The sequence below is a fragment of the Globicephala melas genome, chromosome 10 (genome assembly GCF_963455315.2).
Source record: "Globicephala melas chromosome 10, mGloMel1.2, whole genome shotgun sequence".
In the NCBI taxonomy this organism is placed as follows: Eukaryota; Metazoa; Chordata; class Mammalia; order Artiodactyla; family Delphinidae; genus Globicephala; species Globicephala melas.
Genome location: NC_083323.1, coordinates 85,427,338 through 85,444,677, shown reverse-complemented (window position 1 = coordinate 85,444,677; position 17,340 = coordinate 85,427,338). Strand labels below are relative to the sequence as shown.

The following is a 17,340-nucleotide window of genomic DNA, read 5'->3' as shown; positions in this document are numbered from 1 at the left end:
TGCAGTTAAAAAAAAAAAAAAGAGAGAGAGAGAGAAAGAGAGAAAGGAAAAACACAGTTTTGGGGCCCCCTGCCCATTCTATCACATTTCAAGAGTGAACAATAGAAACAGAGACAACTGTGGTGTCACCCGCTAAGTATTTCATAAAGCATCATCCCTTGGTCCACTTTCATATTCAAGGTCTATTACTATTAATGTAATTCTTGGGTTTCAAATTGAGAGAAATGAGAGCATTTCCCCTACATAACTTAAGCCTATCTCTGCGAATACTGCATGGATGAAACAAGTGAGCCAAGAACCCTCCAGCTTGTGTGTTACTGTTTATTGACACAGAAAGTGCTGCTGTTGGAATATGCATATCATTTAGTGCGTTAAGATAAAGAAGGACAAATTATTGTGTTCCAGCTCTGTTTCAGTCTGTGCCCTGTAGAAACTCTTCAACATCTTATCAAAGACTTTCTGGGGGTTGTGTTGTTGTCAGGATTCCGACGTGTTCTGATTTCCTTCTGGAGTCATAAATTGCACCTTGGGCACCATGAGGGATGAATTGTTCCGGCGGATGGAATTATTCCTCCTCATGGAATTGTTTCTTCTCATGGAATTGCGCTTCCTCAGAGAATTCTGGTGGGACAGTTCACTCTTCTGGAGGGTTTGGATAAGAATGGAAGGCTTTTCGTCCAGCTCTCGGGCGCTGCACCTCGGAGCCGCTACCTTCACGGTGTTGCCAAATTTGGAGTAATCCACGGAATACACGCCTTCCTCCTCGGTTACGATGGACACGAAGCGATGGCCCCATTGGATCTCCTCAGCGATGTAGGAGGTTCTCGCTTGGGTGGTAATGCCAGTAGTTTCGACCACTCCTTCCAGAATCACGATGACCTCCAGGTCTTGGTTGGCAAGGTCAGTGGCGGAGATATCATACAAGGGGCTGCGCTTGTCAATCACGTGGCAGATGATCAAAGGGGCCACCAGAAAAATGTTATTACTCTCAAGGGGGTTATCAACGGGAATGTCTAGTTGGTGAATAGGCACCACCTCCCCTTCGGGTGTCGTGGTTTTCTTGACCACCTGGATGCGCACCGATGCACTGATGATCATGCTTTTCCTTAGGTCGCCCACACGGAACATGAAACACAGTTTGCCATTTCGGACTGCGATCACCGCATGGCGGCTGAAAATCAAGGTTTCCGCCCTTCTGTGAGCCTGGGCTGTTTTCATGAATATGCAGCCCAACATGACTGCATTGATGATCAAACCCACAATGTTCTGGAGAATCAGGACTGTGATGGCCAGAGGGCATTCCTCTGTCATCATTCTCCCGCCAAACCCAATTGTCACTTGAACTTCAATGGAGAAGAGGAAAGCAGAGGTGAAAGACCTGTAAGAAATGAGACCAGAAAACAATGCCATTGGATCAGATTTTGAATCACGAAATAACAGGCTAAGTTGAATTTTGCGTTTTCTTCCTCTAAAGGCTATTTTTTAAAAAAAAAATTATTAAAGTATAGTTGCTTTACAATGTTGTGTTAGTTGTTTCAGGTGTGCAGCAAAGTGAAATATATATATATGTGTATACACACACACACATTCATATTCTTTTTCAGGTTCTTTCCATTACAGGTTATTATAAGATATTGAGTATAGTTCCCTGTGCTATACAGTAGGTCCTTGTTGGTTATCCATTTTATATATAGTAGTGTGTATATGTTAATCCCAAACTCCTTATTTATCCCTCCCTCACCCTTTCCCCTTTGGTAACCATAAGTTTGTTTTCTATGTCTGTGACTCTATTTCTGTTTTGTAACTAAGTTCATTTCTATCATTTTTTAAGATTCCACATATAAGCGATATCACATGATATTTGTCTTTCTCTGTCTGATTTACTTCATTTAGTATGATAATCTCTAGGTCCATCCATGTTGCTGCAAATGCCATTATTTCATTCTTTTTATGGCCGAGTAATATTCCATTGTGTATATATATCTATCTATATATAGATATAGATATATACACACCACATCTTCTTTATCCATTCATTTGTCGATGTCCAAAGGCTATTTTTAAAAATTTATTTATTTATTTATTATCTTTGGCTGCGTTGGGTCTTCATTGCTGCGCACGGGCTTTCTCTAGTTGCGGTGAGAGGGGGCTACTCTTTGTTGCTGTGCATGGGCTTCTCATCGCAGTGGCTTCTCTTGTTGCAGAGCACGGGCTCTAGAGCACAGGCTCAGTAGTTGTGATGCACGGGCTCAGTTGCTCCGTGGCATGTGGCATCTTCCCGGACCAGGGGTCAAACCATGTCCCCTGCATTGGCAGGCAGGTTTTTAACCACTGTGCCACCAGGGAAGTCCCATGTCCAAAGGCTGTTAAAGGCTTTTAGAAAGACCATCCACCTTAATGTATCAAATGTCCAGTTCTAAACACAAGCACTTGTTCATTCTCTCCCTCTCTCTCTCTCTCCGCATGCATCTACCTCCAGGCTTCTGGGATACACTTCTATTAATGTTTTCAAATCATGTAATGATGGGCCTGTTTATGTGAAAACATTAAAATAATACCTAGACATATTTAGATTTATAGGCTTATTTTACTTCGTGAAATTTTCTTCCAGGTTGATGTCTATTATTTATTGCCTGTCTGTGTTTAAGTGACTTGAGTCATGTGGGAAGTACTGAGTAATAAGTGAACTTTTTATTATTTACAACCTTTAAAAGTCATACTCCCTAACAAACACTGCTTGTGTACCTTATATAGAGAAAGCACAGTGCTAAAGAGTGATACAAAGCACATCATTCAAAGATACTAGTATTTTTAATTAAAAAAAACCATGTTGTGCCATTTGGAACGAAACATGTTTTCTTACTGATTGTCTCGTTTTGTTCTCTAAGTGATCTAGAGAATACCGAAGTTATTAAAGGAAGGATTTGAGGTAGAGATAGATAAGTGACTGTGTCAAGATTCCATAATTAATAAGAACACGAATTCTCTTAATTCTGGGCTAGTCTCCGAAAGAATCACAGGGAAGGGGCCAACAAGTGTCAGGGTTTTCTTGGGAAGCTTTTTCAAACTGCACTCTCTTCCTCAGCTCAGTGTAAACCCTGATTTGGTAGTTTAGGGTGGACCTGGATAAAACTTTGGAAAAGCTTGCAGATAATTCTGTTTTATCTCCCCTGGTTGAGAAGCACCACATTTGGTTATTCTTATCACTAATTTATTCATTTAACTACATATCCTACACTGCTGTAGCTTCTTAATAGAAACAGTCTTAGTCTTGTGTTTGCCCTACACCCCAATTTCAAACTTTTCTAATTTTATAGACGAGAGACCATCTGTCAAAGTATTAGCTGTGTATTAATGCCACACACAATGAGAGACCAAATATTAAATATTTGAATACTAAGTTAAGTACTGCACTTTGGCGGGACACCGTGAATGGTAGGCAAGCACACGCAGGTGATCTTTTTCTATTCAGGTTCATAATCAGGGATTTTTATTTTTTTAATTGAAAGATAGTTGATTCTTCTAATTAACTTTTAAATGGAGTGTGAAAATTGCCTTTCTTACCCCTTTTGTTGCTCAAACGATTCATGAAAAGCAATGATTGCTTTTTGCACTAGCTACACATGAGCTAATACTGAATGATCCAAAAACATGGCAAAGAATAAGAAAAGACCCCAGTGAAGGGGCACGGATACAACATTGATTTCTAATTATACATGCTTCAGGGAGCAGCGTATGATGAATATGCTCAGATGTTTCATTTTAACGGCTTAAGATATCATTCATGTGCCATATTGTGTATGTTGTTTATTTTATGAAAGAACTTACTTCCAAACATTATATTGTGCAAGACCCAGCCTTTTATGAGCACCTGTCATGCTAAACAACCTCAAGAGATGAAAGTGTTTAACTGTTCATTTGTTCTTCTACAGAGGGAGTGAGGCTGAATTAGAAGAGGAAATATATTGGTTTATTTTCTGACTCATGTTAGAAAGTCATCCACGTGAAAGGGAAAGTGAGCCAGCCTGGAAGGAGAATGTTAAATGTTATTTGGATACACTGGAGAATGTTCATTACAATCAGTTGTTTTCGGTTCTGATGACAAGGTGAGACACTGAACTTATGAAAGGAAAGGAAATGCGAAGAATTAGACATATTATTAGTCATCTTTTAAATCCCTTTTGGGAGAGAATAGAGATTTTTTCTGTTTCTATTTTTTTTTTTTTTGGTGAAAAAGTATTATGTACGGTTGGTTAAGATTAAATTGTATGTTGCATCGAAGTATAAATAGTACCACAATGCTAAAATAAAACCAGTAAGATTTTAACCTTACAAGATGTCCAATACTATTTTTTTAGGTAAGAAGTGCCATTTAAAATGCTAAGATTAAATCAACTATATTTTAATAAAAATTTTTAAAAAAGAAATATGCTTTAGAGAATCACCTAATGAAAAATAAATAAATAAAATGCTAAAACTCTCATACTGATAAGATCAAGTGTGTCTCCTTGTATCTGTGATGCCATTTCTCATAGTGAATCGAATGTTCAAACCAGCAGGAATACATCAGGGGGATAAACATGCCTCAGAACACCTCTTGTTGAACAATAAAAGCTAGCAGTAAAACAGCTTTTAATAACCAGTGCACTCCATCAAGTTCTTTTACAAAATCATTGAAAATATCTCACTTTTGATGACATATCTTTAATAAATTGCTTAATGACTTTTTTCCCACAGGAAAAGCCAATATATTTGTCTTGTGAATAAAATCTGTCCTTTATTTTTCCGAGGTTTATCATTTCTGTTTCTTTTATCTCTTTTTATGTGTATCTACTTCATGTTTATTAAAAATGTACCTTGATAAGAAAATGATTCACCAACATCAGTGCCAATAAATTTCTTAAAGAGAAATATTATAGATAATGCTATCTGACCTACATATACCCGTTAAACACAGTATTTTGTTCCTTTATATTTGGTGTACTGATGATCACCTACATTCTTCATCTATATTTTCTTTGAGACAAAAGTCTGTGGCAAGTTTAAGACAAGAAAACAATATCTAACTCGATGGTAAAGGCAGTGGATCGATTCAATTTGTTTTTCTCCTCAAAATCTGAGCTGAAATCTGTGGCATGTGATCTCTACGACAAATACCGCAACCCCCCTTGATAAGCTGGCATTGCAACTATTCAGGCAATGGAAGGATGGACAAGTTTACAGTCTGAGTTTCTGCTTCTTGCAGCGGTATGCTAATTTCATAAGATTTCAGGGTCATCAAAGGTCTTATTCTTTACAGTTTCCTGGAAGAATGGTGCTTACTCAGTTGCTTTGCTTTATGAATTATGTGAATTTGGAATATATTGAGAAAAGGTCCTGGAAAAGTTGCTAGCATAACTACTAATGTTTCACTGCAGAGTGCATATTTTTGCAATTGATATTACCTTTTTCCATCTTCCAACAACATAAGAGACAAATCACTCCAAGTAAATGTTCTTAGGCCATGTGAAACTATGAGAGGAGAATCACTGAAATCAAATTCACTTTACTTATCTTTGAAATATTTACAATATAAGAGAAAAAAAGCAAAATTAGGGCAATCTAGGAACTGTCTTCCTATCCTACTAAAACTTTTAGAGAAAACCACAACACGAAGTCACTTCTACATAATCTCTTCCATTAAAAATTTGGACCAATCTCCATTAAAAAATAATTTTTTTCTAGTTCTGAATCTCAGCATAACTTCTAATTTTGGAATTCAATGCAAGCAATCAGCTATTTAAGATAATCTTGATAAAGAAGGGCTTATGTTTATTTCATTTCTGGTGGATTAAAAAAATTTTTTTTTAATCTAGAACACCTCTCCACCAGTGTTTTCCCATTTTTCTCATTATTTCTGAAAATGTCACTGGTAAGAGAAGTTGTGGAAAAACATTACTAGCATTTGCACAATATTTTTTGTTGATCAGAGATATTGCCTTGTGGATGCTGGAACTATGGACAGCAGCTTTTTCAGACTGAAAACTCAGTATGTGGTTTTTCTGAGGAAGGCGCTCTGTGGAATCCTTTGAACCACGACCATTTAAAAATAACTGGTATATTTTCAAGGCCAGCTCAAAGGATTGAAGCGCTACATTTTCAAAGACTCGTCATCCATAAAGCTGCATCTGAGAAGATTTTTAATACATTGGATTGGTTTTGTTGTTGTTGTTATGTTTTTACTTTTTTGCTTCTGAAGGTACTGAAACAAACTCTTTAGTTCACTTGCAACAAAATAACAGAGTGAAGAGAGAAAGGACAGTTTCATCTCTTTTTCTGTACTGTTTTCCACCCCTGCCTCATCCCGCTGCATTCTTACCTGACGTTAGTCACACACACGGTGGACTCCAAGCCACTTTTCTCCATCCCACTTTTCTCCATGTAAGCATAGATGTCCCCGTGGGCAAAGGCCACCAGCCACCACATGATGGCGAAGAGCAGCCAGCTGCAGAGGAACGACATGGTAAAGATGACCAGGGTGTGGCGCCATTTCAGGTCCACCAAGGTAGTGAAGATGTCCTGGAGGAACCGTCCTTGCTCCCGGATGTTCTTGTGCGCCAGGTTGCAGGCCCCGCTCTTGGCGATGAAGCGGGCCTTGGGCAGGCGGTCCCTGATGCGCGGTTTGCGCAGGTTCTCCGCGGCTATGCGCGCCAGCACATACTCCTCGGGGATGATGCTCTTTCTGGCCAACATCGTCCCGTCACCATAGCCAGCCTATGCACCTGTCTCCGACCTGCCTCTCCTTCCCTCGAGACCCGTCCTGCAGGAGGGAAACGAAGATTAAAAACTTTTCCCCCTATTTTCCTCACCTCTTCAGTCCTTGCATGTAGGGGTGTGTCTATACATTCCAGGTGACGTGCAAAGCTAAAGGTATGATCTTATTAATGTAAACACGAGCCTAGTTAGTGCTTGAGTTCTTGGATCCCGGAAAAATTACTTGGTCTGAACCAGAACTGTTTTAATATTCCTTATCGTTTTGAACACATAAGAGCACAGCCTTAGTTAAACAAAACCAAGAGCCTTCCTGTAAACAGCAGGCTCAGTGATAATTCTGAAATTACCCGCGTCTGTAGATTAGTGCAAGGATACCAGCACGCGACGTCTATGAGGAAAATTAAGGATCTATTTACTAAACTATTCACATGATGTAGCAATATTAAAAGTAAAGAGGGGAAATTCTTTTTCTGTTATTTTTAGAAATAGGCAAAGGCCGTGAGCTCCTGCGTAGTATAAATGTTTCTTGTAATTCGACAAAATAATAATAAGCAATGTGCTATGTAACCTGAAAATTACGTAGAGGTATTTTAAATTTGAAAGAAGTGTGAGTTGCATTTTTTTTTTCTTTTAAAAATCCCACTGGAACTCGTAATAGCTTGAAAACTTCTTGACGACGAAGGGATCAAACATACAAGCTGCAGGAAAAACCCCGGACAATAGCCTGCGGTCTGCGGATAGAGTCAATTAAAAGAGTGTGCCCCGAAATTCCATCCGACGCTGTCAACCTCGCCCGTGTTCTGCGTTTTCAATCGTTTGCGGGGACGCGTTCAGCCTCCCCCACCCCTCCGCTTAGAGGAGCGTTGAAACTTACAGACTCTGGCGAGCGGGCGCAGCGGCCGCACCTCCCCGCACACGCCGGCCGACCGCGAGCGGGTCCCTCGCTGTCCCATCTCCGGGCGCGGGAGCGGGGACCGCGACTGCCGGAGGGACAGATCCCGGGGCCGCGCGTCCTAGGGAGAAGAGTTAAAATAATAAAAGGTGCAGTTGAATCTGAACGCGGGAGGGCTGGAGGGAGGGGGATGGGTGTCGCTCTTCCCCTCCCCCTGCTCGGCTCTATCCCTTGGCCGCTGCCGACGACGGAGGAGAGGCTTGGGGAGAGGAGCTGGGGCGTGATGCTCCACAAATCAGCCTCCCACTTCGGGCTTTGACGCGCACAAGACCTCTGAGGCCGAAATTGCTGAGATGAGGGAGGGAGGGGGTGGGGGAGAGGCGAGACCCGGGGAGGTAGGGAGCCCGCCGGAGGGAGGGGCGACGGGGGGTGGAGGGCGGGGCCTGTAGAACCAGCCTTTTTCCCAGTAGCTGCGACCCCCCGCAGCCAGCGTGACACGCATGTCTTTAAAAGGCTCCCAGCTCCGGGGAGAGAACTTTCTGAGTTCGAGTTCACTGACGTAAAGAGATTTTTTTTTTTTTTAACCTGGGTAGATAACTGTGCTACTTCAGGTTACATAAAACCAGATATAGAGATCAGAAAATAGTCTTCTGACGCATCCAGGCTGCGTGCACACATACTGATTTACATTAAATTTCCGTCTAGTAGGGATGATAAGTGGAAGTAGTGTTCTGAAACCCACTTCGTGTTGACATATTTCTTCGCCAGCCAAAGCTGGTTCTCAGGGAATTAAATACACACACAAACACACAACTACGACAAAAAAAAAAAAAAAAAGTGGAAGAAGAAAACCGCTCGAAGTCTCTTCCAATACAAAAATTTTACCCCGAACAGGGACTGCAGTCAACACTTCAGAACTCAAACCGTCATTCTTCAGTAATTGGTGGCTTTCTGAAATGTGGCAGCTTCTCGGTCTTGTCTAGATGGCCTCAATGATAAAAAAAGAGCCATTACGCACAAGAAAGTTATACAGTAAATATCTTTCTGTAGCTTTTTGAAAAGGAGCCAGCAAAGACAAATGTGCTTTCTCCCACAGGTCAGGCCTCCTGATTTGGCACTTGTGTTAATGGAAACTTTAATTCTTGGAAATTTCATGTATTTTCCAAGACTCAGGACAGAAAGTGTATGGAGCATAAACAATGTGTTCATTTAATTACCAAGAGACCTAAAATTAGTCTTTGATGAAGGCAAATGAAGAATCATTTTTCCCCCTTGCAGATAGAGCTGCTTAACCCCTTCAATTTGAGCCTGGGGATCCTCGTCTGTTAGTGGTAGCTCTCTCCTCTACTGTTGTGAATTTTTACAGTAATTTATGTGGCAGTTTTACTACAAGTGTGTGGGGATCACATTGTACAGTTAATCCCCTCATCATTCCATTTTAGAATTGTTTGGTGCACGATTTATTCCCTATTATTTTAGCTGGGGGAATATTCATCAAACACCTATTTGGGGAAGGGATATGGATATATATATATATATATATATATATAATCACAGTTGCTGTTCTTAAGAGGTAGACAGTTGCAGTAAAAGACATGGATTTGATAATAAACTCTAATAGAAGCAAGGATGTGATTAGAATGAGAATGGAAATAGAACTAAACAAGACATATTAAGACTAGAAGACTAAGGAAAGAAATCTACATGGATTATTTGGCATCTGATCTAGTCTTTGAAAGACCAGATGTATTTGGGTTTAGAGAAAAGCAGAGAAAAGACCTTCTTCCTACTGAGATGGAAGATCATGAGGGAGGATCGACAAGAGTGGGCCATGTTTTAATAACAAACTAATTTCATCAGCACTGATGAAACAAAGTCAGCAAAAGAGCAGGATTGGATGCTTGAGTCCAGTGCTCTCTAAGCAGCCTTTGTCACACCTCTCTGAACACATAATGGGTTATTCATGTACTTGTCCCATCCCCTTCCTCCTTCCCCACAACCCATGAAACTGAGGGCTCTAGAGGGGCTCGAAGAATACTTTTGAGTCAATGAATGGGAAGGGTAAGGTTGACAACCATGTTGGTGCCTCAGAAAAAAAAAAAAAAAAAAAAAAACGTAGACAGCCTTAAATCCTCTAAAAAGGGAGTCTGGACTGTCTTTAGGAGGTAGTGGTAAGCCATGGAAGGATTTTGATTAGAGAACACCGCAAGTGCCTGCTTTAAGAGGATTGACCAGGAAAAAGAGGCCAAGATGGCTTGAAGGTGCATTGCTAAGTCGAGTCCCTTAGGCTCCAAACTTCTGTGATTGGCAGAAGGGGACCCTGGAAACTATTGTGTTAATCAGAGAAGGAATGAGGTCTGGGGCTAATAAGCAATGTCAGTGGACAGTATACAAATGTATGCAAAAGGAATGCTACAAAGTCGGTATTGGGAGAGGGTAAAGTCATCGGCGACTGTGACATTTACTGTGATGACAGAGAAATAGTAGGAAAATTGAATAAGAAGAGGTGAAGTGTTGAGGAGAATTATGAGAAGATTGGCAACAAATAAATCCATGTAGGAATCCTATGAAAATTCTGGTCTTCTGCTATAACACATATTTGGGATTCAGTTTTTTTCTAGTGACATATATTCTTCCACATATGCAGTTTCAAGTCAAGTTTTGAATTGTTTTGAAGTGACGAACTCTGTACCCTACTTTTTAATAGTTAATGCTTTAAACTGATTAATTCAGAGTAAGGGCACTAGGGATGCACATAACGAAAGTTAATTTTAAGAAGTTAATAGGTAAATTTTTGGCAATAATATGCCTAGAAAACAAATAGCCATTTGGAAAAAAGATGGAGAATGTGTACTGTAGAAATATTACAGACTTTTCTCTTTCTTTTCTCTTTCCATTCCCTTCCTGACATTTTTAAAAACCAAATCTTTATGTCTTTTTCCTTTAGCTAGTTTTTCTGCACTGAATGGAAGCTGCATGAGGGCACATAGCTTGTTGTTAATACTACAGACCCAGTGTCTGGAATTGTTCCTAGCTCCTAAAAGTGGGTACTCAACGAATACTTGTCAAATGAAGGAAAGAAGGAAGAGTGCTGTCAACATGGTGTTTCTCTCTTTCTTGCACTTACTCTACCTCTTGTCTTTCCTTCCTTTACATGTTTGCAGCCATTTCTCACAGCCCACCTCCAAGCAGGTAATCTGAAGCTTGGAGATCTCCTTGAAGTCTAGGGCCATAGCTGTCTGCAAAGATTTCATTACTCATCACCTCTCCCTTCTCTCTTGACCTTTTCTTCCTCCTCCCTTCAAACTATCCACTCCTTCCTCAGCAACTCTCCTGACCACTCCAGGTCCCCAGTACTAAACTTGTTTAAATACTAAACTTGTCTAAACTTGGCATTTGCTAGTTATGTTTCTCTTGACAACTTTTGAACCTAATGGAGACATATCTGTATCCCCAGACCTCTTTCTGGACACACAGTAGCTGCTCAATATATATTATTAATTGATCTCTAGTTCTTCCCCCTTTGATCATCCTCTTTTCATATTATGGGCCAAATAATGAACATTTAAATTTACCTCTGAGAAATTTGTGAAGGAAATCAATTTTTCAAGAACAACATTTACTGCTTCAGGCTTATTTTATTGGTCTACTTATTTAATCAGTATTTTTTGCTGTCATCCACTTAAGGTTTTCTTACCTGTTCTATAATCTCCTAATTGCTCTCTCAAGAATGAAGACTAATTTGTGCATTACTCCTAGAGAAGACCTATAATGAGTTTAGAACAGAGCTAACCTTAAATTTTATGGTTTTCTTGACTCTTCAGGAATCCTGTAAGAATCTGTCTGCTCATGTTACATCCCGGAGAAATTTATGCAGTAATTGGGAAGCAATTCAAGGATATCTATTCACTTATAAGTAAATATCTGTTAGATTCCTTTTAGACCCTACGCGCATTTCATTTGCAGATAAAGAAGTCTCTGCATTTCTCACTTTCCTAAGAAAAGAAGTTTGTCAGGTGCCTTCAAACAAGTGGAGAAAGACTGACGATTTTCCTGTTTGTCTGCTGCTTTGATTACCAAATACAAATCAGTGACATCCTTGAAAGTACTCTTGAGACCAAAGGGTGAAGTCCTAGCGTTTGATGACCTTGCCTTTGACGTGACTTGTGAATTTAGAGCTCTTGGTTTTCCTGAGCTGTACTAGACTTAAGAATTTGGAGAGTCTTCAAAATGACAATGGAAACGGTTCATGTTAGCAGCCCAAATAACAGTTGGTCTATTTGCTTGGTATGCTGCTTTATTAGTGTCCTCACATAAACCACCTTGGAACATATTGCTTTGGAATCAGCTTAATAAAACTGTTACATAAACTAGTAATCAAAACAGCATGTTATAAACTCACTTTTTTGGAGTTATCATGAAATGGGAATGACAATATAACTCTTCGTACTTATCTGTTCCAGTGAGTTCAGAGAACATTTCTTTTTGAGATACGTATCTATTTATGTGCAAAAGAGCCTCCGTCTCCTTTAAATCAGGTACCCCCTTTCTTTAAGGATATCCATTAGAACCTTCAATGAAAAAGATCTCCGTCCAGTTTGCATGCTTAAGGCCTCAAACTTCTGCCAGCTCACAGGTGTGGATCTGCGAGTCAGGAAGGGGGCATTCATAACAGTCACTACCTTTTAATATACAGCCAGGTGAACAAAACCAAGGCCCTGCTCCAATGCATTCTTAGGGAGGAAGATGTTAGTGAACAAGTAGACAAATAATATATTCTATAATTATCAATGGTTTTGAAACTTATAAAGAGAGTAAAGCAGGATAAGGATTGAGAGTAACTGGGGCCAGCGATTGGCAATTTTACATAGGGTTCAGAAAAGGCCTCTTTAAGAAGGTAAAATTTGAAAAAAGAATCAGCCAGGGGCTCAGGCAGCCTGGGAGCAAAGGCTCTGAGGTGGGAAGAAGCTTGCTTGGTGTGTTTGAAGAATAGTAACAAGATCCATGTATCCGATGGAAATGAGGAAAAGCAGGAGATGAGATGGGAAAACTGGGAAGTGCATTCACTGATCTATCCATCTCTCCATTCACCCAATGAATAAAGATTCAGAGTCTGCGTATTCTAGGTGATGAAAACTATTGAACTCATTTGGGAACAGCTATGTGAGAATTAGGTTATTGTCCTTATCTTACACAACAGTCAATTTGAGTATAGCACGATGATGTGTAAAACCAATACCTAGCAGGTGGCCAGCTACAACAGACTCAAAACATCTGACCCCTAATCCTAAACTCTTTTCACTGAATAATATCTCAAAGGGATGATTGTTAATCCATGATCCAGCTATGTGGGAAACACCCGGTTACATTATTTTAGGCTCCTCCAGGCTTTTATGGAGGAGGGATAGAATAAGATGTAATATCTTTGGCCCCCAAATTAAAATATCTTTCATGAGAAGGTATAAACACTTCTAATAAAGCACATTTAAGAGTTCCCCTGGAGATTCTGCTGTTCACTTAGGTTTAAGAAACTCATAGAATTATTATGAGAACAAGAGGACACAATCCATATAAAGTGATGAGGATAGTGACTGGTCTAAGTACTTAAAAACGTCAGTTCTTATTTTTTTATTTTTTTTTTTTGCGGTACGCGGGCCTCTCACTGTCGTGGCCTCTCCCGTTGCGGAGCACAGGCTCCGGACGCGCAGGCTCAGCGACCATGGCTCACGGGCCCAGCCGCTCCGCGGCATGTGGGATCTTCCTGGACCGGGGCACGAACCCGTGTGCCTTGCATCGGCAGGCGGGTTCTCAACCACTGCGCCACCAGGGAAGCCCGTCAGTTCTTATTAATAAATTAGGCTTGTTTTGGTTTAGTGATGGTCAGAAAGACCTCAGAGCTGTATGGCAGTGGGACGGGGGGAAGGATAGACCCCCAGATTCCTTTAACTATTATTTAACTATCTTTCTTAATCTAAGACTAAGAAAAGAAAATACATGATAATATCATTTTATAGACTTAAGTATTATTTTTGAGACCTCACCAACCTTCAGAATCCTAACTGTCCAGTACTTGTACTGGCATCTCCTCAACTCCTGAATTTAATCAAGACAGAGGACTGAAAGGGAGCCAGCCAAGATACTGGTAATAAAATAGAGACCCAGGAAATCAACATGTCTGGTTTACTGTAATAGTTTCTCCAAGAGAAAAGTGGTTCCTTCAATCAAGTAGAGAGTACCCGCGGTAATTATTTTCTGCTGTTAGTGTACAAAATGCTAGTACTAAATAAAGCTGGTAGGGTCTCGTCCAAGAGGAGATGAATAACAGTGGCTGTCACTATTTGTTTTTCCAGACCTTGAAATTATGCCTTGATATTCTGTGCAGAAGAAAGGCAAGTTTGCAGGATCCTGGGATCTATCTTGCTATAGGCTTTTCTGAAGCTCTTGGGGAAACAGCTATTCCCAACAATGTCTTGATCCATTGCTAAGCTTTCATATCACTATGTTTTGAAAAATCAGTGACACATGCAGTGCTTGGTAGGAGAAACCTGAGATTTTCCAGAACTTTCTCAGTAAGGTGACTCCTTATTGCCACCTTTCAAAAATGCCTGCTGCAGAGGGATTATAGAGGTTGAAAATTTTAAAGTGATATTTAGACTATTGGCTCCAATGATCATTTGCCAGGATTTTTTTTTCTGCTGTTAAATGACCTGAATTTTCCTTTAGGTAAAAATTACCTGTGCCAGAAAAGTTTTTACAAGACCATTTTTCTAAACAGGTTCAAATTAGAATTAAATATTTGATATTTGTTGCTAATCTAAAATGTCAAATTACCTCATTTATTGTCAGAATAAATGGGGTAATGAAATGATCTCCTCTCTATAAATCTACAGAAATTTATTATGCAATTGAGTCTTTTTTTTGAAATTGAGGAATTGTGGAAGATGCATGAAATATACCTTTTGTTTAAGTTCACATAGTTTTAGAGTCAGAAGGATGTGAGATCAATGACCAGTTCTGCCATTTCCTTGGTTGGTGGCTTTGAGCAACACACTAAATCGTTCTGAGCCTCAATTGCCTTTTCTGTACAATGGAGACGCTAGCATCTACCTCTTCGAGTTGTATAGATTAAATGAGGTAAGTGTGTAAAGGATTTAGCATAGGCCAATGAAACATATTAAATTAAATATTAAATTAATATTAATATATTAATAAATTAAGCATATTAATTTATTATAATTAAACATATTAAATTAAATATTAAAACATAATATTTTCTAAAATAATTATAACTTTAATGTAACTTCTTTAATTAGTATTTAATTAATTTATAATTTGTGTATATTTTTCTTAGCCTGCATTTGTTGGTATTTTCAGATCAATAGTAAATAATAATGGTGATATCAGACATGTTTTCTTTTTAGTGATTTTGAGAAAATGCTTCCAGAATATATAGTTTACATGGCTATCATTTTGAGGTAGTGTGCTTTTTCTACTTTTCAAATTCAATAATGGATGATGAATTACATAAAAGACCTTTTTAGCATATACCAAAGTGACTTTTTTTCCCTTCCTTGGCCAGTTAATAGGGTGAATTATGTTACTAGGTTAAAAAAAGAGTCAAATTGTTTTTACATTCCTGTGATAAACTCCACTTGGTCGTGATAAATTATTATTTTAATATAATGCTGGATTGTCTTTCCTACTATTTATTTAGGATTTTGCATAGATATGTATGTGAGTTAGTCTGTATTATTCTTTCTGTCTTGTTTCTGCCTGATTTGGGGTAAATGTTATGAGTCTTCGTAAAAAAATTGATGCATATTCCTTCTCTATGGACTGGAATAGTTTAAACAGAATAGGGATTAGCCACTTTTTGAAATCATCTGAGTCCAAATTTTTTTAGGAATAGTTCCTGGCTCTTTGAATCCTCTTCATTCTCTTTTTTTCCCCCTGGGATCCCTCTTTCAGACCTTCTAAATCTATCCTCCATAACTTTTTTTTTAGAATAAATTTATTTATTTATTTTTGGCTGCATTAGGTCTTCGTTGCTGCACACAGGCTTTCTCTAGTTGCAGTGAGCGGGGGCTACTTGTCGTTGCGGTGCGTGGGCTTCTCATTGTGGTGGCTTTTCTTGTTGCAGAGTACGGGCTCTAGGCGCATGGGATTCAGTACTTGTGGCACGCAGGCTCAGTAGTTGTGGCTCACAGGCTCTAGAGTGCAGGCTCAGTAGTTGCTGTGCACGGGCTTATTTGCTCTGCGGCATGTGGGATCTTCCCGGACCAGGGCTCGAACTCATGTCCCCTGTATTGGCAGACGGATTCTTTTTTTTTTTTCCAGGTTGCATTTTTGTCTTATTAATAAACAAAATATGCTGTTTTTCATATACTCTCTTATATGAAAAACAGCATATAGTCACACTGATCAAATATTAGAACATATAAAAAATTATTCAGTGAGAGGTCTACCTCCCTTCCATGATGCTGATCTGTCCAGTTCCCACTATCGCCTATTTCTGGCAACCACTATTGTGAGTGTCTGCGTATCCTTTGAGGGTTTCTTCATGCATCTATGATTTTAGATTTTGATCCCTGCTTTCTTTTTTTAAAAAAATTTTATTTATTTTTTTATACAGCAAGTTGTTATTAGTCATCAATTTTATACACATCAGTGTATACATGTCAGTCCCAATCTCCCAATTCATCACACTACCACCCCCATTCCCCCGCCGCTTTCCCCGCTTGGGGTCCATATGTTTGTTCTCTACATCTGTGTCTCAATTTCTGCCCTGCAAACCGGTTCATCTGTACCATTTTTCTAGGTTCCACATATATGCGTTAATATATAATATTTGTTTTTCTCTTTCTGATTTATTTCACTCTGTATGACAGTCTCTAGATCCATCCACGTCTCAACAAATGACACAGTTTCGTTCCTTTTTATGGCTGAGTAATATTCCATTGTATATATGTACCACAACTTCTTTATCCATTTGTCTGTCAACAGGCATTTAGGTTGCTTCCATGACCTGGCTATTGTAAATAGTGCTGCAATGAACCTTGGGGTGCATGTGTCTTCTTGAATTATGGTTTTCTCTGGGTATATGCACAGTAGTGGGATTGCTGGATCATATGGTAATTCTATTTTTAATTTTTTAAGGAACCTCCATACTGTTCTCCCTAGTGGCTGTATCAATTTACATTCCCACCAACAGTGCAAGAGGGTTCCCTTTTCTCCACACCCTCTCCAGCATTTGTTGTTTGTAGATTTTCTGACGATGCCCATTCTAACTGGTGTGAGGTGATACCTCATTGTAATTTTGATTTGCATTTCTCTAATGATTAGTGATGTTGAGCAGCTTTTCATGTGCTTCTTGGCCATCTGTATGTCTTCTTTGGAGAAATGTCTATTTAGGTCTTCTGCCCATTTTTGGATTGGGTTTTTTTTTTTAATATTGAGCTGCATGAGCTGTTTATATATTTTGGAGATTAATCCTTTGTCCGTTGATTCGTTTGCAAATATTTTCTCCCATTCTGAGGGTTGGGCAGATGGATTCTTAATCACTGTACCACCAAGGAAGTCCCTATCCTCCATATCTTTTCAGTGTTCTTTTTTTTTTGAAACATACTCGCTGTACATTATATGTTACAGGTGTATAATATAGTGATTCACAATTTTTAAAGATTATACTTCATTTA

At 39.3% G+C, this 17,340-nt stretch overlaps 1 protein-coding gene across 2 annotated transcripts; it reads right to left on the bottom strand.

Annotated features, from left to right (window-relative positions):
• Window positions 1–294: 294 nt before the first annotated feature.
• Window positions 295–8,581, bottom strand: KCNJ8 (potassium inwardly rectifying channel subfamily J member 8). Of its 2 annotated transcripts, XM_060305964.1 has the most exons (4): window positions 8,531–8,581; window positions 7,628–7,766; window positions 6,359–6,799; window positions 295–1,378 (listed from the first exon to the last, which is right to left on the bottom strand). In XM_060305964.1, exons 3-4 carry the CDS (start codon window positions 6,730–6,732, stop codon window positions 478–480), a joined length of 1,275 nt encoding a protein of 424 aa, XP_060161947.1. In that variant the 5' UTR covers window positions 6,733–6,799; window positions 7,628–7,766; window positions 8,531–8,581; the 3' UTR covers window positions 295–477. The 2 variants fall into 2 exon arrangements, with proteins under 2 accessions (XP_060161947.1, XP_030697173.1); XM_030841313.3 differs by lacking the exon at window positions 8,531–8,581 and having other exon boundaries at window positions 7,628–8,065.
• Between the last annotated feature and the right edge of the window lie 8,759 nt (window positions 8,582–17,340).

What these genes read in the sequence shown, in the direction of transcription:
- KCNJ8 (XM_060305964.1), bottom strand. Translation starts at nt 6,732, where the DNA reads ATGTTGGCCAGAAAGAGCATCATCCCCGAGGAGTATGTGCTGGCGCGC. An exon ending in GTGTGTGTGACTAACGTCAG is followed by an intron (nt 1,379 to 6,358) that starts GTAAGAATGCAG and finishes CATTTCTTACAG; the next exon opens with GTCTTTCACCTCTGCTTTCC.